Source organism: Panthera onca, chromosome E3 (assembly GCF_046562875.1).
Source record: "Panthera onca isolate mPanOnc1 chromosome E3, mPanOnc1 haplotype 2, whole genome shotgun sequence".
NCBI lineage: Eukaryota > Metazoa > Chordata > Mammalia > Carnivora > Felidae > Panthera > Panthera onca.
This window is the reverse complement of record NC_138354.1, coordinates 41,435,441-41,458,582: the sequence shown is the minus strand read 5'-3', so window position 1 is coordinate 41,458,582 and position 23,142 is coordinate 41,435,441. Positions and strand designations below refer to the sequence as shown.

General features: G+C 64.1%; 5 protein-coding genes and 1 long non-coding RNA gene across 31 annotated transcripts; 4 read left to right on the top strand and 2 right to left on the bottom strand.

Annotated features, from left to right (window-relative positions):
• The first annotated feature begins 1,094 nt into the window (after positions 1-1,094).
• METRN (meteorin, glial cell differentiation regulator) lies at positions 1,095-5,343 on the top strand. The gene is made up of 4 exons (XM_060648001.3): positions 1,095-1,297; positions 1,446-1,840; positions 2,743-2,802; positions 2,887-5,343. Exons 1-4 carry the CDS (start codon positions 1,200-1,202, stop codon positions 3,195-3,197), a joined length of 864 nt encoding a protein of 287 aa, XP_060503984.1. The 5' UTR covers positions 1,095-1,199; the 3' UTR covers positions 3,198-5,343.
• A 778-nt stretch (positions 5,344-6,121) lies between these two features.
• ANTKMT (adenine nucleotide translocase lysine methyltransferase) lies at positions 6,122-7,948 on the top strand. 2 transcript variants are annotated; one of them, XM_060648002.3, is made up of 5 exons: positions 6,125-6,755; positions 6,959-7,063; positions 7,156-7,296; positions 7,509-7,559; positions 7,696-7,948. In XM_060648002.3, exons 1-5 carry the CDS (start codon positions 6,594-6,596, stop codon positions 7,915-7,917), a joined length of 681 nt encoding a protein of 226 aa, XP_060503985.1. In that variant the 5' UTR covers positions 6,125-6,593; the 3' UTR covers positions 7,918-7,948. The 2 variants fall into 2 exon arrangements, with proteins under 2 accessions (XP_060503986.1, XP_060503985.1); XM_060648003.3 differs by lacking the exon at positions 7,509-7,559 and having other exon boundaries at positions 6,122-6,755.
• Positions 7,949-8,055: 107 nt separating this feature from the next.
• Positions 8,056-12,148, bottom strand: CCDC78 (coiled-coil domain containing 78). 9 transcript variants are annotated; one of them, XM_060647988.2, is made up of 14 exons: positions 11,844-12,135; positions 11,448-11,534; positions 11,289-11,375; positions 10,928-11,053; positions 10,739-10,795; positions 10,548-10,615; positions 10,344-10,422; positions 10,114-10,239; positions 9,692-9,879; positions 9,453-9,624; positions 9,225-9,313; positions 8,452-8,518; positions 8,274-8,374; positions 8,056-8,177 (listed from the first exon to the last, which is right to left on the bottom strand). In XM_060647988.2, exons 1-14 carry the CDS (start codon positions 11,901-11,903, stop codon positions 8,066-8,068), a joined length of 1,419 nt encoding a protein of 472 aa, XP_060503971.1. In that variant the 5' UTR covers positions 11,904-12,135; the 3' UTR covers positions 8,056-8,065. The 9 variants fall into 9 exon arrangements, 8 of the variants coding, with proteins under 8 accessions (XP_060503971.1, XP_078296479.1, XP_060503966.1 ...); XM_078440353.2 differs by having other exon boundaries at positions 9,692-10,239; positions 11,844-12,138; XM_060647983.2 differs by having other exon boundaries at positions 10,548-10,795; positions 11,844-12,137.
• Positions 12,149-12,176: 28 nt separating this feature from the next.
• On the top strand, positions 12,177-15,803 carry HAGHL (hydroxyacylglutathione hydrolase like). 16 transcript variants are annotated; one of them, XM_060647992.3, is made up of 9 exons: positions 12,177-12,711; positions 13,274-13,348; positions 13,697-13,761; positions 13,852-13,969; positions 14,057-14,165; positions 14,243-14,346; positions 14,580-14,678; positions 15,028-15,107; positions 15,371-15,803. In XM_060647992.3, exons 1-9 carry the CDS (start codon positions 12,442-12,444, stop codon positions 15,516-15,518), a joined length of 1,068 nt encoding a protein of 355 aa, XP_060503975.2. In that variant the 5' UTR covers positions 12,177-12,441; the 3' UTR covers positions 15,519-15,803. The 16 variants fall into 16 exon arrangements, 11 of the variants coding, with proteins under 11 accessions (XP_060503975.2, XP_060503974.2, XP_078296484.2 ...); XM_060647991.3 differs by having other exon boundaries at positions 14,577-14,678; XR_013552971.2 differs by lacking the exon at positions 15,028-15,107 and having other exon boundaries at positions 14,243-14,326; positions 14,577-14,678; positions 15,371-15,468.
• A 34-nt stretch (positions 15,804-15,837) lies between these two features.
• Positions 15,838-23,103, bottom strand: CIAO3 (cytosolic iron-sulfur assembly component 3). The gene is made up of 11 exons (XM_060647989.3): positions 22,987-23,103; positions 21,670-21,765; positions 20,833-20,976; positions 20,420-20,552; positions 19,781-19,915; positions 19,371-19,489; positions 19,019-19,148; positions 18,259-18,331; positions 17,626-17,763; positions 17,047-17,204; positions 15,838-16,811 (listed from the first exon to the last, which is right to left on the bottom strand). The coding sequence occupies exons 1-11, from the start codon at positions 23,050-23,052 to the stop codon at positions 16,573-16,575; spliced, it is 1,431 nt and encodes a 476-aa protein (XP_060503972.2). The 5' UTR covers positions 23,053-23,103; the 3' UTR covers positions 15,838-16,572.
• On the top strand, positions 16,746-19,025 carry LOC145713310 (uncharacterized). Of its 2 annotated transcripts, XR_014136376.1 has the most exons (4): positions 16,746-16,830; positions 17,612-17,702; positions 17,833-17,905; positions 18,318-19,025. It is a non-coding gene; the product is annotated as an uncharacterized LOC145713310 (long non-coding RNA). The 2 variants fall into 2 exon arrangements; XR_014136375.1 differs by lacking the exon at positions 18,318-19,025 and having other exon boundaries at positions 17,833-18,138.
• Positions 23,104-23,142: the final 39 nt, after the last annotated feature.

Here is a 23,142-nt window from a genome sequence, read left to right as displayed (position 1 = left end):
CCACTGTTGGATGGACATTTTGTTTATCCTCTCCTGTGTCTGTAAACACTTAGGTTCCTTCTGCCTTTTGGCTGTTGCGATAGTTGGTTTTCACTCCACCTTGCCTGGAGCCAGGGGCCTGTTGTGCCCTGGGGTGTGTCCCCTTTCTCCTTGGGACCACCTCCCTCATGTGCCAGCCATGCCCTTCAGGCTCAGGAGTAGCTGGAGGGCTGAGTGGGGGGCAGTGGTGTGGAGGGTTCACATCCACAGATGGCAGAGAGCCTATATTGTTACCTGCAGACCCTGGTTAAAAGCTCTCAGTGACCCCAAGGGTTGGAGTACGCGGTTGGACTCCTGGCTTTGTGCCTAGAGCCTCTGTGATCTGACTCAGGGGTTTCACCCAGCTCTGGGCCTTTGCCAGGGCAGTCTGCTTCCCCCCTCCCCCCATGCCTGCAATCCTCTCCAGGCCCTACCTGGCCATCTGTTGCCCATCCCCTCTACGCAGAGGAAGTCCTTGCTCCCAGGAAATCTCTGGGCTCCCCGCCCTCCCCACACACAGCCTCCACACGCACCCTGGGGTGTTTGGTTTTAGCCCCATTTCAGTTTGTCTGGACCTCCTGATTCTGGGGCTCAGGGCTGTCCTTTGGCTCCTGGTTTTCCGTGGTGCCCACATGCCTAGCATCGGGCTCCTCATCCTTGGGGGGTTCTGTGGCCACCTCTTGGGACAAATCAGCAGGGCCAGGTCGGGGCACGATGGGAGCTGGAAGCCCAGGGCCCTCTCTTGGAAAGGGTCACCGAGATGAGCCGCCCTTCCTCCTCCCCTCCCCCCACGCCCCACAGCACCCCACCACCCGCCCCCGCCCCGAGGCTCCAGTGGGCGCCTTTCCCACCCCTATCCCGGCCGGGGCTCCAGGACATGGGCGCACACGGCGAGGCCGGGGTCGGGGGTCCCGAGCTGGGGACACACGGCACACAGAGCCCCGAGCTCGGTCCTCCGCACCTCCCCGGCCGAGGCTCGGCCTCCCGTCCCTGCGAGCGCCGCTGCGATTGGTGGAAAGTTCCTGGGCCGCGCCGCGATTGGCTGCGCCCGGCCCGCCGCCTCCCGGCCGCCCGGGACCCGGCGGGACTGCCCCGCTGCCGTGCGGCGCGGGCGGAGGGGTGCGCGGGGCCGGCTGGCGACCCAGGGGCTCCCGCCGCCGCCCCGCCCGCCCGCCCGCGCCATGCCGCCCCCTGCTCTGCTTTGCGCGCTCTGCTGGGGCCTCCTGGCCACCGCCACCCACGCCGGCTACTCGGGGGACGGCTGCAGCTGGAGCGGCAGGTACGACCGCCCCAAGGCCGCGCCCCCGGGGTCCGGAGAACAAAGTGAACACAGCTGCCGCTGGCTGCGGGGGAGGGTGCAGGGCGAGCGGGCCGTGCCGGGTGGGGACGCGGGCCGCCTGCCTCAGCGCCTCCCGTCCTGTCCCCAGCGGCCTGACCCAGGAGCCGGGCAGCGTGGGGCAGCTGTCCCTGGCCTGCTCGGAGGGCGTGATCCAGTGGCTGTACCCGGCCGGGGCGCTGCGCCTGACCCTGGCCGGCTCCGGCACGCGCTCGGGCATCGCCTGCCTGCGGCCCGCGCGGTCCTTCGCAGGCGCCCAAGTCTTCGCGGAGCGGGCGGGCGGCGCCCTGGAGCTGCTGCTGGCCGAGGGTTTGGGCCCGGCGGGGGGCCGGTGCGTGCGCTGGGGTCCCCGTGAGCGCCGGGCCCTCTTCCTGCAGGCCACCCCGCACCCAGACATCAGCCGCCGCGTGGCTTCCTTCCGCTTCGAAACGCACGAGGACAGGTACCCAGAGCTGCCTCCACAGGCCCACGGTCTTGGTGCCGATGGTGAGTGATGAGCTGGGTGGGGGGTGGGCCTGTCGTCCCCACTGTACAGGGAGAGCAACAGGCATGAGAGAGAAATGGGTTGTCAGAGGCCACACAGCTAGCGAGGACAGGTCGGAGGGTCTGGAAAGGGGGCGGGCAATCCCTCATGATTCAGCCTAGGGAAAGAGCTAGCACTGGGCAGAATGGGGGAAAGGGGAGGCCGCGGGGACTCCTGGTCCCTGAGGGGTTGGGGGAGGGGAAGACGGAGGGACAGAATCAAAGCCTCCAGCCAAAGCTGTCCAGGGCTCCCTGGCCCGGCAGTGACCTCCCTCCCCTCCCCCAGTCTAGTACAACAAAAAGTCCAGTGTGTGCCTGGTCACCATGGAGACGCTGCCTTGCCCCCCCCCCCCCCCCCCCCCCGGCAGGGCACCAGGCCCAGCTCTTTACTCTCTTAGAACTTGAAGCCTGACCCCACAGGGGATCTTTCTGTTCTGCACCCTGGCCCCAGGCCAACTACTCCAAAGTCCCTCCTGTCTCCCACCAGGTTGGGCTGGTGTCTTTGGGCGGCGGGAGGCAGCTCTGGGGGCCGCAGGGTTCCCTCGTGCTGGTGTGCATATGTAAGATGGGTGTATGGGAGTGTGCCCCCAGCCACCCCCTGCAGGTCGGCGAGTCCCTGTGCCCGCGCACTGGGCACGGCCCCTAGGCCCACGTCTGTGCCTGCACGAGCGTGCAAGTGTCACCCCGAATACAGCGTGTCTTCAAGATGTGTGTGCCCGTCTGCTCCCTCAGGTCCCCCGTTGCCATCAGGCCGTGAGGGGAGGGTCTGGCGGCCTGCCCTCTCCCTCCTGCCTCTAGCTGGGGGGACGCCTAGGGGGGTCCAGGAGAGGGCAGGACCTACAGTCGGGATCCCCCCTTCATGCCAGGTGTCTGCAGGCCCTGCAGCGATGCCGAGCTCCTGCTGACTGCGTGCACCAGTGACTTTGGTGAGTGTCCCCACCGCAGGGGGGTGGGGGCTGGGGTCTGCCCTGCCCTGCCCTGCAAGCCACTGGCAGCATGTCTCCTCGCAGTGATCAACGGAACCATCCGCGGGGTTGCCCACAACACAGAGCTGCAGGAATCTGTTATCACAGTGGCAGCTGCCCGTGTCCTCCGACAGACGCTGCCGCTGTTCCGGGTCGGGGAGTCCGGGGGCCAGGCCTCCATTCACACCCCGCTGCGCTGCGGCGTCCGTCCTGGCCCCGGCGCCTTCCTCTTCATGGGCTGGAGCCGCTTTGGTGAGGCCTGGCTGGGCTGTGCACCCCGCTTCCAGGAATTCAGCCGTGCCTATGCGGCTGCCCACGCCGACCACCTCCACCCCTGTGAGGTGGCACTGGACTGAGCGGCCGGGAGCAGGGCACTGGGGAGGGGCTGGGAGAGGGTGGGTGGGGAGGGACAGCCTCCTCAGGGTCCCAGCTGCTTCTGAGGTGATAGCCATAACCAATAAGAACACCGATGTCATTAGCCAGCGTAGATGGAGTGTCCCATGCCTGAGCCTGGGCCATCTAAGCCCCCCCCAGCCCCACTGCTCCGATTTCTGCTTCGGAGTGGGACACTGAGGCTCTGGGCAGTGATGCCTTGTCTAAGGCCACCCAGCTAGTGAGTGGGAGAGTGGCCCGTGCCCGTGCCTTGAAGGCGAGCTGCTGCTTGGGTTGGGGGGAAGCAGGGACCCTTCCTCCCACGTGATCCTCAGCTCTGCTGCTCCTACCTTCGAGGCCAGGTTCTTCCGTAAGTGAGAATGCAAGCGGAAAAAGGGCTGTAACTCCCCAGGTCTGAGGTGGGAGGGGTCCTTTCCTGGGGGACAGGCAGGAAGACAGCACTCCTAGCCTGTGAGGGAAGGCGGTGCAATCTGGCAGGATGCCAGACTTCCCTCTGTGGTCCGCTGGGAGCCCAGCAGAGTCATCCTGGCCACGTCCGATCCTCGATCCTCGGGGAAGAACGGCCCCCTCTGTCCTGAGGGCCCTGAGACGTGCGTAGCATCCGGAAATGGCTCATCCTCACGGGAGCGGGGTCTCCCCTGCAGGGTCGGGCAGCGTTTCTGGAGGGCAGGGTGATACAATGGGGTCTCTAAGGACCGTTTCCCGCCACTGGCCCCATTGTTGCTGCCTCCGCCTTCCTCTTCAGCCTCAGTCACATAAAAGGCCAGGGCAGTTTGGGACAAAGCCCTGTGCGGAGGCTGAATGCCCCTGGGGCGGGGGTGCACGCGAGGGCTTCTGAACCGGGACTGGCTGACTCTGCTCACTCCAACCCCACGCGTTCCTGAGGAAGCCAAAGCTCAGGGTGGGGGTGGGGCACCTGGACTCACAGGCTGAGCCCCAGAAACAGCTTCCCATCCTCATCCGCCAGTCTGCAGTGGGGAAGGAGCTGACGGTGGGCATGGAGGCCGGGGGCCGCCTCATCTTTCAGGCAGGAGCTGAGACTAAAAGAGAGGCCGGCCGGTCTGTGCAGGGCCCAGATACAGGGCTCCTTCCTCCAGATTTGGCTGACAGTTGTGGGTAGGGGAGGCGGGTTCCCAGGGGTTTGCAGCCACCTGCCCTCCTGAGGCTCACTGCCGCTCCCTTCTCCCCAAACTCTCAACCATGGAGTGCTCAGGGTCACGCAGTAGACCTCTCCTGTCCCTTGATATTCACTCATCGGAGAGCTGGAGCAGCCTCGTGGCTTTAAAAACCATCAGTGTGCTGATGACCCTGTGTTTTGATCTCCAGCCTGGACCTTTCCCCTGGACTCTTCCCCTCACCGAAGAGCATCTCGGCAAAGACCAGAGGAGGAAGAGATGGGTGTACTCTCCTGATCCTCCTCCTCTGCTGGGAGGTTTCTGCTTTGTCCAGGCCCCAAGGACGGCTTCCTCTCCAAGGCTATCCTTACCCTTGGTATCTGTCCTGATTTTGTGGTCAGTTCCCCACAGCCTTTCATGGGAAGGACGCCCCTGGCCACACCCAGGGGTCACTGTGGACTGCCTCCCAGACCACCTGTCCACAAAAACGTAGGGCGGCTGCTCTGGGCTGAGCCCTTGGTTGGACACTGGTCTCTACGCACCTGTCCCAGGAAGTGCCTGAGCCTCCCATGCACACCCCCTCCGCAAAGTGCTAACTTTGCAACTAGTATTCTTTTCATAAGGTGCAGAAAGGGCAGAAGTGGGTATGGCTAACAGGGCTAAAGGAGGCCCGGGGTGCTCCAGGTCATGCCCCAAAGTCTTGGGCCAGGGGCTTCATGCCTGCCCTGGGGGGCGGGGGCAAGGGGAAACGGTGTGGGTGAGCATGTATGTGGGGGCTGTGGGCTAAGGGAGCTGGCCTGTGGGGCACCTCTGGGCATGTGCATTCACACAGGTACGTGCCCGACTGCTGAGGAGCAGAGCACCTGAGTAAACATGAGAGTTGTGGGGTGTGTGCACTGAGGAGTCTGGTTACGTGCATTCATTCAGTCAACAGCTTTTATTGAGTGCCTTCTAGGTGCCAGGTGCTACCCTAGGAATAAAACAAGGAACAAAACACACAAGGGTGGGGTACTGTGTAAGCACCCCTCCCCCCCAACTGCCTAGAGCCCAGTGCACAAACTTTCTTTCTGGGGAGGGCCCAGTGACAGTCCCACAGGAGACAGGATCCTGTGAGCCACGTGGGGCCGACCCTCCTCCCCAGTGCTCATTTCTTGGGAGCATGGCACTGGAGTTTCCTGCCACCCACAGGCGCCTGTCTTTCAGGACTGGGGCCAGTTGGGGACAAGTACAGGCAGGCATGTGAGGCGATGTGTACCTGAAGGTGGGGGCAGGGGTCTTGGGCATGTTTATATTGTCTGATGCTGAGGCTCCGGACCAGGGTCGCGGATGTCCAAGTAGCCAGGCCATGACCTGTGTACATGAAAGCCCCTAACATTCACGAGACATCTCACCCAGCCTCAAGGTGGGATGAGGAGGTTCTGGCTCTGCCACCTGACCCAGGGCTCTGTCCCCCTATTTGTTTCTCCCACCCCCAGGCTTTGCCAGATCACCTCCGGGAACTCATTTTTTTTTTTTTTTTTTGCGTTTTTGGAGAAGGAAGGTGGTCTGCCTAGCTCTTGGGGCTCTTTCTTCCACTCCCGTGGCTGGGCCGGCTGCCAGTCGCTCGACCCCTCATATCCGGCCCCCGTCCGACCACACTCACAGCCAACACGTGCCTTCTCGGGTCAGCTAGATCTCCCGGTCAACCCTACCTCTCAGCTGAACTCCCAACTTCCGCCGCACCCTCCCCGTCCTGTCCACTCGGGCTAATTGCCTTCAGCTGTGGGAAGGGCCCGGGAGGGTGTCCTCCCTGAGCCCGCCCCCGGGCTTGGCTGGCCTTCGGGTGTCGCGGTGGGCGGGGACCTCCACCAGTCTCTCTGAGACAGCCTTGCGGCTCGGGCCGCCCCACACCCCGGGGCTCCCTTCCCGCCAAGCTCCACGGCCGCCCCCCGCCCCCGGCTCCGGCCACGCCTGCCGTGCCCTTCCCAGGGGACCCCTGCGTGCGCCGGCTGGGCCGGTGCGGCTGGCGGCCGCAGACGTCCCAGTAGGACCCGGAACGCGCGGGAAGGGCCCCGGGCCGCGGCGGAAAGCGAGTGGAAGGCCGCTTCCGGCGCTCCCCCCCCCGCACTTCCGGCTCCCCGCCACTTCCAGTAGGGGGCGGGGAGGAGGGCCCCCTCCGGCTTCCGGCTCGCGTGTGAGGGTGTCCGACCCGAGCCCGGGAGGGGCCTTCGGGCGGGGCGACCCTGGGGCGCGCGTCCCGCCGCCATGGAGCAGGACGACCCGGGCGAGGCGCTGTCGGAGCTGCGCGAGCGGCGGCTGGGCGCGCTGGAGCTGCTGCAGGCGGCGGCGGGCTCAGGCCTGGCCGCCTACATCGCGTGGGCGCTGCTGCTGCAGCCTGGCTTCCGCCGCGTGCCGCTGCGGCTGCAGGTGTGGGGCGGGGCCATGGCTGGGGGCGGGGTCCGGGGGCGGAGCCGAACCCGCAGTGAGTGGGAGGCGCTGCCTCTCCCTGGCGGGCCGCGGGTGGGGACCTTGAAAGCTCAGGAGGCAAGCTCTGCGCGTCTCACCGCCCCCCCCCCCCCCCAACGTGGGATCAGGTTTGGGGACCCAGCCCCGCTTGCCTCCTTGCCCAGGTGCCCTATGTCGGTGCAAGTGAGCGGCAGGTGGAGCACGTGTTGTCGCTATTGCGAGGCCGTCCTGGAAAGACGGTGGACCTGGGCTCTGGCGACGGCAGGATTGTAAGGAGTGGGATGCGGGGGGGTGTCCTTGTCTCCCCCTCTCGCCAGCGCACCTCCCCACCTTCTGGACCCACAGTTGCGTGTGCCCACAGGTGCTGGCTGCTCATAAGTGCGGTCTCCGCCCGGCTGTGGGCTACGAGCTGAACCCGTGGCTAGTGGGGCTGGCCCGGCTGCACGCGTGGAGAGCAGGCTGTGCCGGCAGTGTTTGCTACCTCCGTGAGGACCTCTGGAAGGTAACCCAGGGAGTCCCGGACCCCCAGGGGCCCCCACGCCTGGTCTCCACACTTCCAGCTCTGGGTTGGCCACCCTGCTGACAACCCCAGGTTCCCCTGCCTGCACCCGCGTGGGCTGGGGCCAGGACTTGGAAGCCACAGTTACCCCAAGCTCACCAGACCTCTTCCTCGGCTGGGGCCCCGCTCCCTGCTGGGGTGACCTCTTCTTGCAGGTGAGCCTGAGGGACTGCCACAACGTGTCTGTGTTCCTGGCCCCTAGCGTGGTAGGTCTGGGGTTTGCTAGCCCCAGGGGAGGCCCGGGCCACCCTCAGTGGAGGGGTTGGGCCTGGAGGAGCTGGGCAGGGGCAGTTGTATTCAATCCTGCCCACCCTGTCCTCCCTCCTGCTCTCTCTCCCACAGCTCCCCCTGCTGGAAGACAAGCTGCAGGCAGAGTTGCCCGCAGGGGCCCGAGTGGTGTCGGGGCGCTTCCCCCTCCCCACTTGGCAGCCTGTGGCTGTGATGGGGGAGGGTCTGGACCGTGTCTGGGCCTATGATGTCCATAGTGGTGGGCCAAACGGTCAGGCTTCCCCGGAACCCAGTTCTGCCTCAGTCCCTGGAGCCCCCCGTTCTCAGGTTGGCTGACCACTTGGACACAATAAAGACTCTGGACTACGTACTGACTCTTGTTAGGTGGAGGGTTGGGTGGCATGACCTCTGCCGGCAAGGGGGTGCTGTGAGGAGGGTTCCATGCCGGCTGCGAAGAGTTCTGCTGAGTGCATTTGACAGCTGGCTAGCGGCTGTGGGTCTTGGAGTGCTGGGGCTTGACTGGAGGGGTGGCCCCCACTTTGCAGACATCCTCTGCACCCATTAGCTTCCTCAGCCTCAGGATCTCTTGTTTGTACCTGCTCGAAGGAGTCAGGCTTAGTCACCTGCCTGGCTGTGCACAAGCCGTGACTCTCTTGCCTGGAGCTGAGGCCCTCAGTTCACTCCCAGCCCACCTGCCTAAGTGCTGGTCCACATAGTCCTGTAGCTCAGAAAGTTGCTCCTCAGCCATCGTGGCCCGGACTAGTAGCTTTGCCCGCTCACGTTCCAGCTCTGCCTGGCATGGGGAGGGCAGAAGCTCTGAGGCAGGACAGAGTGTGAGGAGGGGGTCCCCAGCCAGGCCTTGCCCACTACCTGGGTGCCACGGGAGAAGTCCCGGAGCTTCTGGTGGATCTGGGCCCAGGAGGCAGGTTCCTGGCCCCTGGGAGGAGAGAGGGAGGGGCATGTGTGAGGGCCAGCATCAGGCCAGGTGTTGACCAATGATCATGCTCAAATTGGGGCACCTAGATTCCTGATTTGCCTGCTGGGAGCCAGTGCAGGACTGCATGGGCCCACCTGTCCACTTTGGGCCCCACTTGGGCCTTTGAGCCATCTGTACAGGAGGACAGCCTTCCCTGTACAGGGACTCAGGCCTAAGTCACGAGGTAAAATAGTGACCCCAGTGCTGTATGGATGTTGATGGAAGACTTTCCCCATTCTAGGGGTCTGCTTCTCGAAACTCGGAGTTGCGCTGACACAGTCCCTGCCCACTGTAGTCAGACACACGGAGATCTAGAGGCAAGGGCTGTGAAAGTCACCAGGCGGCCCACCCCTATCCCGTCCTGGGGCCAGGGCCTCTGCTGGCCATCCCACCACACCTCTTCATCCTTCCGTCCTCTGGGTCTTGCTGAAATGTCCCTTCCTCAGGGTCTCTCCCTGATCCTTCTAGTCACGGTTAGCCCCTCTCCTGTCAGGTACCCCCTTCACCCCAGGCAGTTGGCTTTCTGTGATTGTTGATGCCCCCCATATAGACCGAGACCCAAGGACACAGATGGGCCTCCCTGTTCTCCCACCCCGCAGTTAGAGTTGGGGGAATAAATGAATGCTCTCCCCGCAGATCTCCCCAACACCCACCCCAGGGTACTCACTGTGGCTCTGATGTGCTCCCCTGGGAGGCTCCACTGGGTCCCTTCTGTAGGAACAAGAGCAGCGTCATGAGCCCATTGGACTGGAAAGGCTGTGTGGTAGGAACTCTCTGTCAGCTCAGTAAGGCAGGCTACTCAAGGTTTGGACCTTTGCTGAGCCTGTCCTGGGGCTGGGGTTTCTTCTGGGGCTCTGAGCTCCAAGGCCAGTGTAGGGCAGCAGGAAGAGCCCACCTGGGCCTGGAGCTTCCAAAGCTTGGTCTCCAGCTTGGCCTGGTTCTCTGGTAGGTGACTGAGTTCGGTGACCAGGTGCAGAGGCAGGGGCTCCAGGTCTGAGGTGGCTGCATCAAAGGTAGCCTTGGGGGTCCAGGGTGCCCCACTGGGGTCCGCCGGCACCTGCTGCACACTAAGCCACATGCCGGGTCACACAGGGCCACCCCACCCCCAGGTGCCCGTCTCAGGGACGGGCCCACCTGTGGTTGGCCAGCAGCTCCTCATGTCTACGGCTCAGATCTGCCAGGCGCTTGCGGTAGGCGCGAGCAGCCCGGGCCAACTGCTGTTCACGGTTGCGGTGTGCTGCCCGGATGTCCTCCAGAGTGGTCTCCAGGAACGTCCTAAGGGCTGCGGCTTCGGGCACCTGGCCGGTGTGCTTTGCAGACTCCTGGAGGAGATTGGGCGGGGCTGGGGGTGGGGGTGGGGCCAGGGCTGACAAGGGCGGGGCTTGGTTGGGCCCACACTTCCTCCCACGGTTCCCTCTGTGGAGCAGATTGGGCCGTGCGGCAGGCCGGGCCCACGGGGTGTCCGGGAAGCAGCCCAGCGCACTCGGGCCAGGCTTGGGCTCCGCGGGACCCGAAGCCTCCCACCCAGCACAGGGCCACCCCCAGGTGGTGCTCACGGCCACGGCTTGGGCACATCGCTGCAGCTGGACGGCATACTCTTGGTTCAGCTTCTTGAGCTGCAGCTGCAGCTGGGCGTTCTCCGCCTCAACCTGGCGGAGCTGGCCCTGGCAGGCAGACAATACCTGCGGGTGGAGGCAGCCTTAAACCTACGCTCCACGAGGTGGCCCTTTGCTGACGTTGTAGGACACCCGTCTACCAGATGTCAGGGGATAGGGCTGGGCCTCACCATGGCTTGTGTGGCCAGTCGCTGCCCAGCTATCTTGGCCTCCTCTCGGGCTCCCTGCAGCCGCCGAGCCAGATCTGCCCTGTAGACGTGGGCGTCAAGCTCAGCTGGGCTCAGGGCGGGGCCTCCCTCTGCCTCTTGGGAACAGCCGATCTGCGCCAGGTGCCCTCCCGGATCCTCCCCATCCCGGGTGAGGCAGCCACTCACACGCGGGTCTCCAGCGCCTGCTTCTGGGCCCTGTGCTGCTCCAGCACTCGCTGCCATTCTCCCTGTAGCTGCCGGGTACACAAGGGCTGGCTGAATGAGACCCCAAGCTCTGGGTCCCTGGCATTGCCCAGCCGCACCCTGGGCTGGGACAGATCTGCACTAATTCCCAGGCTAGGGAGCTGCACGCTCACACTGTTCCCCAGCTTCTGTTGTTCGGTCTTAGGGGTCAAGAAGTCCTCAGGCTGTGCCTGTACAGGAGAGCCGGTCCCAACCTCACTGCGCCCCTGTGCACCCCTGTTTGGCTCCCCGCCGCCCAATCCACCCAGCCAGGCCCTCCATGCACTTAGGGTGACCTGGGGTCTGTGGTGGATGGAGTGTACCTGCTCCCGGGCCTTGTGCCCAAGCCCCTGTGCCGGCTTCTGGCGGCGCCCCAGGTCAGCCTCTGCCGGGGCTGCACAATCTCCATGCAGCTCCAGCTCCAGCACCCGGCTCTCCAGCCGCAGGACCTGCAGGGTGGCCAGGGTGAGCAGGTGCGCCCGCCTGCCAGGACACCCGGGGCAGGTCAACATCGTCTGGACCCATGCAGGGCACCAGAGCACACGCGGGAGAGGTGGAGACACAGGCACTCCGTGAGTGTGTACAATCACATGGGGTGCCCCTGGACCCCTCCCAGCACTGGTCCTCGGTATGCACCCTCCTCCTGTGTGTTCAGGGCACATGTGGGCACACATCGGCACCCACCTCACTCTTCAGCTCGAAGAGTTCAGCCTCGTGTTGCTCCCGCAAGTGATGCGTTGTGATCTGCAGGTCAACCAACTCCTTGGAGATCTGTGGGTGGCCAGAGTAAGAGGTGGGGTCTGTGGGACCCTCCTTGCTAGCACCCCAGGGCCCCACACCAACCTGCAGCCGCTGCTCCTCACTCAGTTGTAGATCTGAGGGAAGCTCTGTCTTGAGGCTGGTTGTCCAGTCCTCGGCCTGCCGCAGAACCTGGGGAGGAACCGCCCACCCGCACCCCCCAGGTGGGTCTCAGGCCTGGGCTGTGGCCTCCACTCCCATGGAGCCACCAGCCATGCACGCTTCCTCCCTAATATCTCCTACACACACACACACACACACACACACACACACACACACACACACACACACACACACACCGCCCCCACAGCCTGAGTGAACTAGGCAGTTTCTCCCATGGCCAGGATCAAATCCAGGACATGGCACCCTTCCTGGCCTCTGAGGTGATGGGGAGGCACCCTGACCCCATGACAGAAGCAGGAGTGTCCTTGAAGGACTCACATTCTCAGTGGCCCAGGGTGGGGGCTCTGGCCTGGGGCCTGGGGCTGCTGCATGCTCCATAAGCAAAAGGAAGTCTGGCCCAAGTGCAGTGCCACCTTGCCTACTGGCCTGTTGCTGCAACACAGAGGCTTGGGGCGTTGCTAAGGCCTCTGTTGGTCTCCTGCTGGTCCCCGGTCTCTGAGGGCCCCACCCACGAGGGCAGTCGGGAAGGGGAAGTTCGGTGGTGGCTGAGGAGGTGGGGAGGGGGACTCTCTCAGCTCATTCCATGGTCCGTCCTTTTTGGTTTCCGTTTTCTCCTCTCCGAAATGCAGACCGGCACCGCTGCATTTATCCTGGGCGCAGATGGAACCAGGAGTGCATGAGAGCGCCCAGCCTGGGAAGGTGTGAGACAGAGTGACCGCTGCTGTTACCGTTTTCCTCTCGCAGAGTGCCCTGCTCTACCGTGGGGGTTCACACACTCAGCAGGCGCCCCCTGTGTGCCTGCTGTTTCTGGTCGGACGCTGGGATGGGCAGGCGAACAAACTGCAGATTCTCTCACCACCAGCCTGAGGGAAGGGGACGCAGACATTCCAGTTAAGGCCTGGGGGTCTCAAGAGGAATGGCTCGGCTCCCGAGCCGGGAAGGCTTCGCGGAGGACGCGCCGCAGCGCCCCGCGTGGCGGGGCCGAACGTGCGTGCGGCCCCCACCGGGCACGCGCGCGCCCCCGCCTGCGCACGCTTGTTCCCTGCGCCGGGGCGCGGGCCGGTGGCGGCGGCCAGGCGGAGCGCCGCGCTCCGCTCGGGCCCTGAGGATAGTGCCCTGGGCCCATCTCTGTCCCGCTGTCTCTCAAGCGGTCCGCGCAGTCGGGGGGCGGGCGCAGCCCTTGCGGGTAAGGGGAACATTTCGGGACCCGTGTCGCGCCGTGACGGGAGGGGGGCCTGAGGGGCGGGGCGGGCCTGGAGAGGGGCGGGGCCTCGACGAGGGGCGTGGCTTAGGCAGAGCGCTGAGCGGCACGGGAAGGCGTGGCTCAAGGGGAAGGCGGGGTGAGTGGGGCGGGGCTGGGGAGGTCGTATCGTCGCGAGGGGAGTGGCCTGAGCGTGGAGCGGGCGGTGCGGTCGCGGGGACCGGGCCGGCGGCGGGGGGCGGGGCCTGCGCAGCGGGCGGCGGCGGCGTTGGCGTCGCTGGGGGCTGGCCTCCGCACTTGGCCGGACCGCCTGAGCTTGGGGCGTTGGCTTCCGCACCGGTCCTCCGGGAAGTCCACGGAGCAGGGGGCGGGCTCCCTTTCTGGCCCCCGAAGTGTGTGTGGAGCCGACCCCTCCCTCGCCCAGCCCTGCTTTGAGGGAAGCCCCCGCCCAGGGGAAGGGGCTCAGAAGCGGGGGGCCTCTCTAGGAGAAGACGCGGGGTGCCTGGACTTTGCGACCATGAAGGTCAAGGTCATCCCTGTGCTCGAGGATAACTACATGTACCTGGTCATCGAGGAGCACACGCGGGAGGCTGTGGCCGTGGACGTGGCCGTGCCCAAGAGGGTGAGGGCAACCTGTGGGCGGCGGGGAGCGCCGCGGCGGGCCTAGGCAACTTGGCCCCCGAGGGTCCCCCCACCGCCCCGACCACCCTGGTTGGAGCAGGCCTTTCCCCTATTCTCTAATCTGGAGTCTGCCCTCAAGTTAGGACCACGTCACCTCCGTTTTCCCCGTTCCCTGGTGCCTAACTGTTCTGTACGCACGGGGCGCTCAGATATCGTCTGCTGGGTCTCCCCTACCCCTACCCGTTCCTGGCCTGCCCGGCAGTCTGTGTACATCACACCTGGCGCCCTAGCGTGGGTGGGGGGCGGCCACCTGGCCCGGCCGAATCTCCCTAATTCCCATCCCTTTCAGCTGCTGGAGATCGTGGGCCGGGAGGGGGTGTCACTGACCACTGTGCTGACCACCCACCACCACTGGTGAGCGCGGTCGGGGCGGGCCGAGGCGCGAGGGCATCGCCCCTGCCCCACTCCGACCCGCCTCTGATCCTGCTTCCGCCCCGTCCGCAGGGACCATGCGCGGGGTAACGCGGAGCTGGCGCGGCTGCGGCCGGGGCTGGCCGTGCTGGGCGCGGACGAGCGCATCTGCGCACTGACCCGCAGGCTGGTGCACGGCGAGGAGCTGCAGGTGAGGGCCGGTCCGGGGGCGGGGTGGGGGGTGGGAATGGCGCCGCGGGCCCTCCCGCGTCACCAGCCGCTTGCCCCTCTGCGGCAGTTTGGGGCCATCCATGTGCGCTGTCTCCTGACGCCGGGCCACACCTCCGGCCACATGAGCTACTTCCTATGGGAAGAGGACTGTCCTGATCCGCCGGCTGTGTTCTCGGGTACTGGTCGCCCTACCCCACCAGCCCCACCTCCCTCTGACCCCGCCCCACCTTCCCTGACCTGCTCTCCTCCCCAGGGGATGCGCTGTCGGTGGGTGGCTGTGGCTTGCGCCTGGAGAGCACAGCTCAGCAAATGTATCAGAGCTTGGTCGAGACCCTGGGTACGCTGCCCCCCGAGACGGTGAGCTGGCATCCCTTGCCTTCCTGCAGGGTCCAGAGTCCCTGCACAACCTCCACACTCTGTACCTGCCTTGTGCCAGAGATACAGAGTGAACCTTAGCCAAGGAGTCCAGGCAGATCAGGCCTGGGGTTCTGGGGTCCAGGGAGGGTCCAGGCCAGCCCCGGTGAGCGCCTTCCCCCATCACTGCCTGTGGCAGCACTGTGCACCCTCTGAGTGCCTCCTTTCTCCAGAAGGTGTTCTGTGGCCACGAGCACACGCTGGGCAACCTTGAGTTTGCACAGAAAGTGGAGCCCGGCAATGACCACGTGAGGGCCAAGCTGTCATGGGCCAAGGTGCGGCCACTCCTCTGAATGGCGAGGTTTGGAGGGTGGATGAAGATTGGGACGGAGGAGGGGCACTGCAGGGGGAGTCAGGCATGACTGGCCTGGAGTGATCAGACCTGGCTTAGCCTTGAGTATCCTGCTGACTGAGGCTCCTATTGGTGAGGGGAGGGATTGGTGGCCTCGGACAAGGGGCTGGGCAGCTGGCAGAACTGACCCAAGGGTGGCTGCCCTCAAGTACTAGATGGGGCGAGGCAGCCCTTCTTCTGCTCCTGCCCCCAGGAAGGGGCGGGGCTGAGTGGAGCAGAGTTGTCTGGGGCTCTTGAGACAAGGCTGTGACAAGGGCCTGTGGTCATTCCAGAAAAGGGATGAGGACGACATGCCCACAGTGCCATCCACCCTGGGCGAGGAGCTCCTCTACAACCCCTTCCTAAGGGTGGCGTGAGTACTGGTCGGCATCCCAGGCCTTCTTGTGGGGGCCCTGTGCCCACTCCAGGGGCTGTCCCACCGAGCAGGCTGCCTGAGGGCCGGCCTGCTGGCCTTGAGCCCGACTCGACAGCCACTTGGGCTCTGCAGGAGGTGCCAGGGAACTGGTTATTGGGCTGACTTGCACCAGGGAGAGGCTGCTCACTAAGTGTCCTCTGCCAGCACCCACCCGGCAGTGTCCCCAGGGAGAGTCCCCACGGCGCCCCCTCTCCCCGCAGAGAAGAGCCTGTGTGCAAGTTCACGGGGAAGGCGGCCCCGGCCGAGGTCCTGGAGGCACTCTGCAGGGAGCGGGCAAGCTTCGAGCGGGCAGCTGAGCCCCTGCAGCCGCAGGCCCGGGCTCTCCTGGCACTGCAGTGGGGGCCCTGAGCACACCCCAACAGAAGTGAGCCCCAGGTGGACCCACCGTGCGGCCCGGCAGCACATCTCTTCTCCTTCAACCCTCGGCACATTGAGCCCACAGGAGGGTTGCGTCTGGAACCTTCCATGGCCCCACCCAGCTGGCTGGCTGGCTTTGGAGGGTAGGCACCCTGGCAGGGGACATATGAGGCCCCTCTCTGGGGTGCATGTGAGCCCTGAGACCTGGGTGTTTGGGAAGCAGCCTAGTGGGGTGCACGGGGCTTTTGAACTTTGAATAAAGCTTTGAAAGACTTTTTTGATGCTGGTGGATGCTCTCGGAGAGAAACCATCGGGAGAGAGATCCCTTTATTAGACTTGGAACTTGGTAAGGAAAGGCCTGTGGGCTCAGCCTGATCCGTCCTCTCCCCCACTCCTGTAAGTGGAGAAGGGACTTCGTGCCCAGTCTCAGCGGTCTCTCTCACAGAGCCTGCTTCCCATCTGGAATTCTGCCCAGAGAACGCAAGCTGTCAGGTCCCAGAGGCCATGCCTGGCATCATCAGTGCCCAGTCCCAGGCGGGGCAGGTGCTGCACCCCAGCAGGGGGTGTCGCAGGCTGGGCGCCCTTCTCCTGCCAGCATTCTACGCCGTCCAGCGCGGTAGGGTTCCTCACGCTGGGCTCCAAGTTTGACCGGCCCGGCAGGCGCAGCCCATCACTGTCCTTCACAGCCTGGCTTCGGTGGGAGCCTGGCTCCTACTTTTGTTCTGCCTTGTGCAGCCCACGGGACCGGCTGAAACCCTCACACGCTTGGGCCACAAGGCAGGAGTGGCCAGCACCCTGCTCGCAGAGCTGGGCCTGTGGGGAGGTTCTGGGACCTTGTGGACCATCTGACCTCCTGCAGTGGGCAGTCAGGACGAGCACACCTGTCCTGGCTATGGGTCCTGAGGCTCGTTTCTGTATGGGCTCCGGCACATCCCCACAGCTGACGTCCGCGTTTTGGGGGTGGTCCCCGGGGTCTCGGGACACGACCTTCCCGGGAGTGCGGGTGCGGGCTGTGGCGGGCCTAGAAGGCTGGCGAGGAGGCCTCCTACCACCTGATGCCGAGGCTGGAGCTGGCCTTCTCCACCGCGTGGTAGCTTGTGTGCAGCAGGCGGCCAGCACGCTCCGAGCCCTCGCCCTGCAGCCAGCACCTGTACAGCTCCTGGATGCCGGGTGCATCCTCCGGCGCCTCTGTCCTGACCATGCTATACAGCGTCTCCACGCGCTGGAGAAGCTCCTTGCCGGGCGTGTTGGGGGCCTTGAGCTGGCCTCCGCCGTTCAAGCAGCCTGTAGCAGAGCAAGACAGGTGAGCGCACGGTGACAGGGAGGATGCCTATACCGGGGAGTGGGGGAAGGGGCTTGGGAAGCACAGCACGACCCCTTCCCAACACCGGCCCTCCTGAGCCTCCTGACCCCCGGGCTCCGCCTCCACCCCTCCTGCCCTGGTGAGACACTGCCCGCAGCCCTGGTCCTGGAAAGGGCCCCCGTGCCCTCTGGGAGAAGCGGGCCCCACCCCAGCTACCTGCGGGGCAGGCCATGACCTCCACATAATGGTACGGGCAGCGCCCTCGCTTGAGCTTCTGCACCAGGTTCTGGATGTTGCGGAAGCCATAGGCCGCGGCAAAGTGCAGCACGATTTGGCCCTCCTTCTCCAGGGTTACCTCCTGGAAGTCCTTGTTCCTGGGGGGAGCACAGGCCAGGTTCCCTCGGTACCCGCCCCTGCAGGCACCTCTGCCCCCTAACCGGCTCCTCGGTGAGGGACGGGGAGGACAGGGATGGAAGGACAGGGTAGAAAGCTCGCTTCCGCCGTTAGGCAGGGGGCCTCAGTGTCCTGATCCTCCCTCCCAAGAATGGCCGTGAGGCGTGGCGAGGTCGCACAAAGCCCCCGGCCCTCCCTCCGTGGAAGGGAGCATCGTGTCGGGACACACCCTGTGCCAGGCGCGCCACCCTTGGGGCTCTCACCCCCTGTGGTGTGGGCAGGGACGCGGACCGCTGGGTGGGGAGGCCGGTTCACGTGAGCGGGAGAGGAGGGCTGGTGCCCTGGGTCTTCCCCCACCCCAGCCTGCCGCCCTGTCCCCATGCTCCAGCCCTTCCCACCGACCTCAGGGGTCTGTAGGTGATCTCGTCCACGTGGATTCCAAAGAGCTCCCGGGCTGCGTGCTGGAACACGTGCTCCAGGTAGCCCCCTGAGCCCCCGCCCCGATGGCTGCTGGGCTCCTGGGCAGACACACTGCTGCACCTGGGGAGCAGAGCATGGCCTCGGTGGCAGCGGGAGCTTTCGGGTGACCTTTTGTCTCTCCCCTGTGAGGGAGCTGCTTGCTAGATGGGAGAGGAGTCCAGAACCCCCAGGGCCTCTGTCTGCGTGTCAAGAGGAAGCTCAGGTGGGAGAAATCGTTCCTCTGTTGAGTCACCTATTTGGGGAGCTCAGACGGGTGTCAAGTTTGGGACAGCTCTGATGACCATCAGTGCACTGTCCGTTGGCCATGTCATGAACTTGACCACCTCTGTGTGCACTGAGACCGGCGACAGGGCGGAGGCGGACCTGGCTAGGAGGAAGTCACGGTGGAGAAGAGGAAGGGAGGGGACGCAGAGCTGAGGTCCATCTGGGGACCGTCTACCCCCACGCCCTCACTGCTGCTGCTTGCCAGCGCGCCTGCAACCCCCCAACCCACACGTCGAGCTCCCCGACGCTGGATTCACGTTCTCCCCTCTGCTGCAGTGGGTGGTGACTTACAGACTGTCCAGGGGGGCTGGCTCCAGTTCCGAGAGTGAGACCCCTTCTTCTTCCAGCAGCTTGAAGACTTCTCCTACAATAAGACCCCAGCACAGGGGCGCTTCAACTGAGATCTCAATCAAAACAGAACGCTGAGGAAACCCGCGTCATCTGCATCCCTGGCAACCTGTACCTTAGCTCCAGAGACCCAGATGTCCACCTCCTGGCTTATGGGTGGAGGGCCAACCTGGCCACTGAGGCGAGGAAGGACGCCACTTCTGAGGACCCTCAGAAGAGCCAGCCAGCTCCCCAGACCTGCAGCCCTCCCTCCACCCTCCCAGCAGCGTGGCGGGGGGTGGACATACCCATCCCTGGACCTGCCGCGGTGCGGTCGTGGCTCCCCATGAGGTGGAGAGGGGCGGGCATGTGTTCATGCAGGGAGGCCCCCCCATCCCCCCCCCCACTGTCTGGGTTCCTGAGCATTTTCTTTTCTGTATTTTAAGCACTTGGGAGACTGTGAGGCTGCTCAACTCAAAAATGGGGTGACTGGCCCATGTGAGTCAGAGTGGATGACGAGAATCCCCACCCGTCTCTTCATGCAGACTGTTTTAGAGCAAACACCCGGCCCTTTGGCCACACGTCCCCCAAGACAATGGAACAGCCGTGAGGTCTGATCTGGCACCCAGGGGAGGGCCACCGGCTGCCTCATGCATAGGGGCTGGCAGCTGCAGCCAGAGCCTGCGGGCAGGACCCGGGCAATACCACTACGTGGGACCCACACCTGTGGTGACAACACAATCCACGTCACGAGTCTGGTAGTCCTGGCTGAAAAAGTCTGGTCTGGAAGCTTCCAGCTTTTTGTCATAGCAGGGCATGACCGTCACATGGTAGATGCTGTCCGGGGTCAAATGCTGCAGGGAAATGTGGAACTGTGACGTCGCTGCCCGACCTGATAGTAAAGGAGCCCGCAGGATAAGGTGGGGGGTGACATCACAGGCGCGGCCTGGGACACAGGCGGCCAGCGGCCAGGATGGGACCGAGATTCCTCATGCAGCCGTGTGCACATCGGAGGTCTTGGCTCATCTTTGAGAACAATGGCAGTGAATCGTTCACAGCTGGAATATTTTTGTTACCTGCTGCTGGGCAAAGAAGTCCTTGACCAGGGAGCCCATGACCTGCTGTGGGGACCGAACAGTGCTGAGGTAGGGGATGAGGAAGCTTCCGTGCGTCTTCTCCGCGTAGCAGATCCAGCCTGAGGCCGACACGGGGAACAAACGGGGTGTCTGAGCAGCTGGGCAGGGAGTGGCATGACCTTCTGGGGTGCACCGGCTTGTATGGGGAGTTTTGGTCCCGTTAAAGAATGTCCCTACTCTGCTGTCACTGCCGTGTGCTTCTAGCATCTGTGGGATCAGAGTCTTGGGGAACTTGGTGACCCCAGGTGGCTCTCAGGGCAGCTCCTTCTGCCGAGGCGGCCATTGTGGCAGAAGCCTCGTGTGGCCCCGCCCAGCGTTCCTGTCCCCCGTGTCCCGCAGCGTGAACACACCTGGGCAGGCGGACGCGAGCACAGGCAAGGCCTGCTGGGAGCCGGCCTGTCCTCGGAATCTCTGCACAAACTCTCGCTGGCTCTCAAGGAGACTGAAGTTCCTCGAGAAGGAGGTATCGAACACGTAGTGCACCCCTGCAACACAAGCACCCGCCTCACTGCCACGAAGCGTGGCTACATCGCAAGGCCCCGATCACGCCCCTGGGAGCGGGGACGCCACTTTCCAGGGGCGCTTCAGTTGTCTGCACAGTGGCTGTCCGGGCCAGGCCACACCTCTTGTGCCCGCCCCATGTCATCCCAGGCCTGCTCCTGGCTCACAGAGATCGACCAAAGTCTTTGGGAGCCAGAGCGTGACAGGGGACCAGGGAAACGGGCCTCGAGGGTGATAGTTTAAAAACAATACAAGAGGGAGCAAATTCCAGAGAATTCCAGGAATTCCAGACTGGAGGAGGACAGCCACGATTCAGATGGCTGCCTCTTAAAAGGCTCAGCTCTCATTTGTCAAACCCAAACTTCGTACTGAAGTCAACTCAGAACAGTTTCTGGTGCGTTTGAGTTCAGTGAGTCAGAGGCCGGAGGAGCCCCTCGCTGGACCCCGCACACGCTGAGCTCAACACACACGCGAGGTCTGCTGCCTACCGATTTTCTTAAAGAATGCAGTCAGCTTCCTGGCGGTGTCTGTAGGGTTCAGCCCGAACTGTGCGGCCAGCGATGCCCTGGACTGGGGCGAGACGGACACGACAACCAGCTTCTGCTGACCGGGGGCCGCCGTCTGCAAAGCAGAGGACACATGCTCACTCGCTGTGTTTTACAGACTCCCAGGGGGCCAGCGCTGGGGGGAGTGCGTGCTGCCTCCGGCAGGGCGGGTCGCTTCCACGTACACGCAGGGCCCCACACCCCGGTGTGAAATCCTGACCAGCAATTCACGGGCATCCTGCCGACGAGACCTACAAGAGGCAGGAGGCACCAGATGGGCTGCCCTTGGCAGCGAGAGCAAAGGACACTGGGGCTGACGTCAGCTTAAAAAAGTCTCAAAGACGCCCACCACTTACCTTATTGGCATCTATAACCTTCCGCAGCTCCTCGTGGCTTTGCTGAGTGATGAGCACGGTCTCTGCCGAGGTGACACAGCCACTGCATGCCAGGCAGTCATCCAGCGAGATCTTGGCCTTCTCCAGCTTCCGGGTCCCTCCATCCTGGAAGGCACAAGCACTCGGGACTCAGAGGGCCTCTACGCAAGGACACGAGCACTCAGCATAATGGAACCTGAAGGAAGCCTTTATTCTCTGGCTCACAACACCGACAACCAATGTGGTGGGAGGCTGGCTTTGTGTGCCACTGAATTTTTAAAAATTAAATATTGGTTGGGGCGCCTGGGTGGCTCAGTCTGTGAAGTGTCCAACTTTGGCTCAGGTCAGGACCTCACGGTTTGTGGGTTCAAGCCCCTCATCAGGCTCCGTGCTGACAGTTAAGAGCCTGGAGCTTGCTTCAGATTCTGTGTCTCCTTCTCTCTCTGCCCCTCCCCTTCTCAAGTTCGCTCTCTCTCTCAAAAATAAACATAAAAAAATAAAAAGAGAGTGTCAGACGCTTAACCAACTGAGCCGCCCAGGGGGTCCTTAACTGGAAAATCTTACAGAATTAGAACTCACAGAGGGGGGAGAGAGGGAAGGGAAGACAGGAACCACCATCTGCAAAAAGAGCTCCCCCCGCAGCTCCATGTTCTGCCTCTGTGCCCCTCCACCGCCACCCCAGGCACCATCTCTGCCCTCCCAGCCGTGACGACAGTGAATCTGACCACTCTGATGACAGCGAAAGGTCCCATGATCTCCGTACCTGTGACTGGACGGAGCAGCAAAAACAGGTGTTTGACCATCTGGGCTGGAACTTACCTGAGTGACCTGGAAGTAACTGCCATCGTCTTCGATGTGGATCTTGGCCACACCGCTTCCCGACCTCTTATCCACCTTCATGGGCTTGATGCAATCCTGTACCAGGAAGAGACCCCAAGTGGGGGCCCGAGTGTGTGGAGGTTACCGAAGAGGAGGGGCACCACCACATGGGACAGGGGTGCTTCCCGACTCTCTTCCTGCCACAGCAGCAGTCATGGCAATACAGCTGTCACCCTGCTTGCACAGGGGCACACGTTCTAACCCCTGCCAGCACTGAGGCCTACTCTGCAGCTCAGTCAGGGGAAGGCGGCCTTGGCTGGGCCTACACACTAACGTGCCTGCGGACACCACCAGCCCTGACCTTTACTCTGTTCAGCACAAACCGAAGGCGTGGCCACACATGGAGAGGCAGTGTTACCCTGGCTACCAAGAGGACGCCCAGGAATCACCATTTCTGCATCGCTCCAGGAACACTTGGAGTCCCCGGCTTGCCCAGTGAAATGTTCTTTTTCTCTTCAACTTCGAGTTCTTGCCCTTTCTCGCTGTCACTACAGAGTCTCTCTGGCCATTCCCTTCCCAGAGATGATCAGCCCCAGAAAGCCCTGGTGGGGGGGGGGGGGGGCCCTGTACAAGCTCATCCCTGACCTCGGAGCTGTGACCAGCCCCATGCCCTCCCCCTCCCACCCCTGTGTGTCCTGCGCAGCTGGTGCAGTTGATAGGCAGCTACACCGGAGAAGGCCGCCTCCCGCTTCCAAGTGTACCTGACCTGTCCCCTTTAGGGGCAAGCTCGGTCTTCCTCCCCAAACCAGCACCTAGGACGACCACCGCCCCGCCCCCCCCCCCCCCCCCCCCCGTCACGGTAGGTGATTCCAAGGGACCTACTCCCCTGCCTTCCAAACTGAGATGGGATCATTCCCCGCCCCCGTCTACCAGAGTAAGCGGACAGGTTCGTCCGGCCTCGGTCCTGAGCCCGCCACTGCCCGGCTCCCTCCCGCTTCCTGCTGCCCGCTCGGCACTCCCGTCCCCCGGTCGCGCCGAGGACGGCGTGATGACCCGAAACTACTTGTCCTATTGGGCGCTGCGGGCTGGTGACCTGGCCTCGCCTCGCCTCGCGGCACAGGAACCCGGCTCGGGGCGCCTCCATCCCTGGCCTCGGGTCCCCATCGGTAGGAAGCTAGCCCGAGCGCCAGAGGCCCGGGGGGACGCGGGCGGGGAGTCTGGGTTCCGATCTCGTTTTTCAGGGAAAGAAACCGAGCGGAGGGGAGTCCTCCCCCACCCCCCGCCAGGCACGGCCGCCACCGACCCGGGCCGCCCCACCTGAGACGGTCCGATGAAGTCATCCAGGTCTGTCAGCTGCAGCACCCCGCTGAAGGGCGACGCCATGGCGGCCGTACTGCGGCTGGGCGCGGGGCGCCGACGTCGCCAAGCGGCGCGAAACTGCGGGACTGTTCCGCCACGCTGCCGGAAAGCGAC

What these genes read in the sequence shown, in the direction of transcription:
- METRN (XM_060648001.3), top strand. Translation starts at nt 1,200, where the DNA reads ATGCCGCCCCCTGCTCTGCTTTGCGCGCTCTGCTGGGGCCTCCTGGCC. An exon ending in GGCTGCAGCTGGAGCGGCAG is followed by an intron (nt 1,298 to 1,445) that starts GTACGACCGCCC and finishes TCCTGTCCCCAG; the next exon opens with CGGCCTGACCCAGGAGCCGG. An exon ending in TGCGTGCACCAGTGACTTTG is followed by an intron (nt 2,803 to 2,886) that starts GTGAGTGTCCCC and finishes GTCTCCTCGCAG; the next exon opens with TGATCAACGGAACCATCCGC.
- ANTKMT (XM_060648002.3), top strand. Translation starts at nt 6,594, where the DNA reads ATGGAGCAGGACGACCCGGGCGAGGCGCTGTCGGAGCTGCGCGAGCGG. An exon ending in GCGTGCCGCTGCGGCTGCAG is followed by an intron (nt 6,756 to 6,958) that starts GTGTGGGGCGGG and finishes CTCCTTGCCCAG; the next exon opens with GTGCCCTATGTCGGTGCAAG. An exon ending in GCTCTGGCGACGGCAGGATT is followed by an intron (nt 7,064 to 7,155) that starts GTAAGGAGTGGG and finishes GTGTGCCCACAG; the next exon opens with GTGCTGGCTGCTCATAAGTG.
- CCDC78 (XM_078440351.1), bottom strand. Translation starts at nt 11,903, where the DNA reads ATGGAGCATGCAGCAGCCCCAGGCCCCAGGCCAGAGCCCCCACCCTGG. An exon ending in CAGGCGCTGGAGACCCGCGT is followed by an intron (nt 10,423 to 10,547) that starts GTGAGTGGCTGC and finishes CCACGTCTACAG; the next exon opens with GGCAGATCTGGCTCGGCGGC. An exon ending in GTGGACCAGCACTTAGGCAG is followed by an intron (nt 8,178 to 8,273) that starts GTGGGCTGGGAG and finishes TCCTTCGAGCAG; the next exon opens with GTACAAACAAGAGATCCTGA.
- HAGHL (XM_060647991.3), top strand. Translation starts at nt 12,442, where the DNA reads ATGGCTCGGCTCCCGAGCCGGGAAGGCTTCGCGGAGGACGCGCCGCAG. An exon ending in ACGTGGCCGTGCCCAAGAGG is followed by an intron (nt 13,349 to 13,696) that starts GTGAGGGCAACC and finishes CATCCCTTTCAG; the next exon opens with CTGCTGGAGATCGTGGGCCG. An exon ending in AACCCCTTCCTAAGGGTGGC is followed by an intron (nt 15,108 to 15,370) that starts GTGAGTACTGGT and finishes CTCTCCCCGCAG; the next exon opens with AGAAGAGCCTGTGTGCAAGT.
- CIAO3 (XM_060647989.3), bottom strand. Translation starts at nt 23,052, where the DNA reads ATGGCGTCGCCCTTCAGCGGGGTGCTGCAGCTGACAGACCTGGATGAC. An exon ending in ACTTCATCGGACCGTCTCAG is followed by an intron (nt 21,766 to 22,986) that starts GTGGGGCGGCCC and finishes TTCCTGGTACAG; the next exon opens with GATTGCATCAAGCCCATGAA. An exon ending in GGATTGTGTTGTCACCACAG is followed by an intron (nt 18,332 to 19,018) that starts GTGTGGGTCCCA and finishes GTCTTATTGTAG; the next exon opens with GAGAAGTCTTCAAGCTGCTG.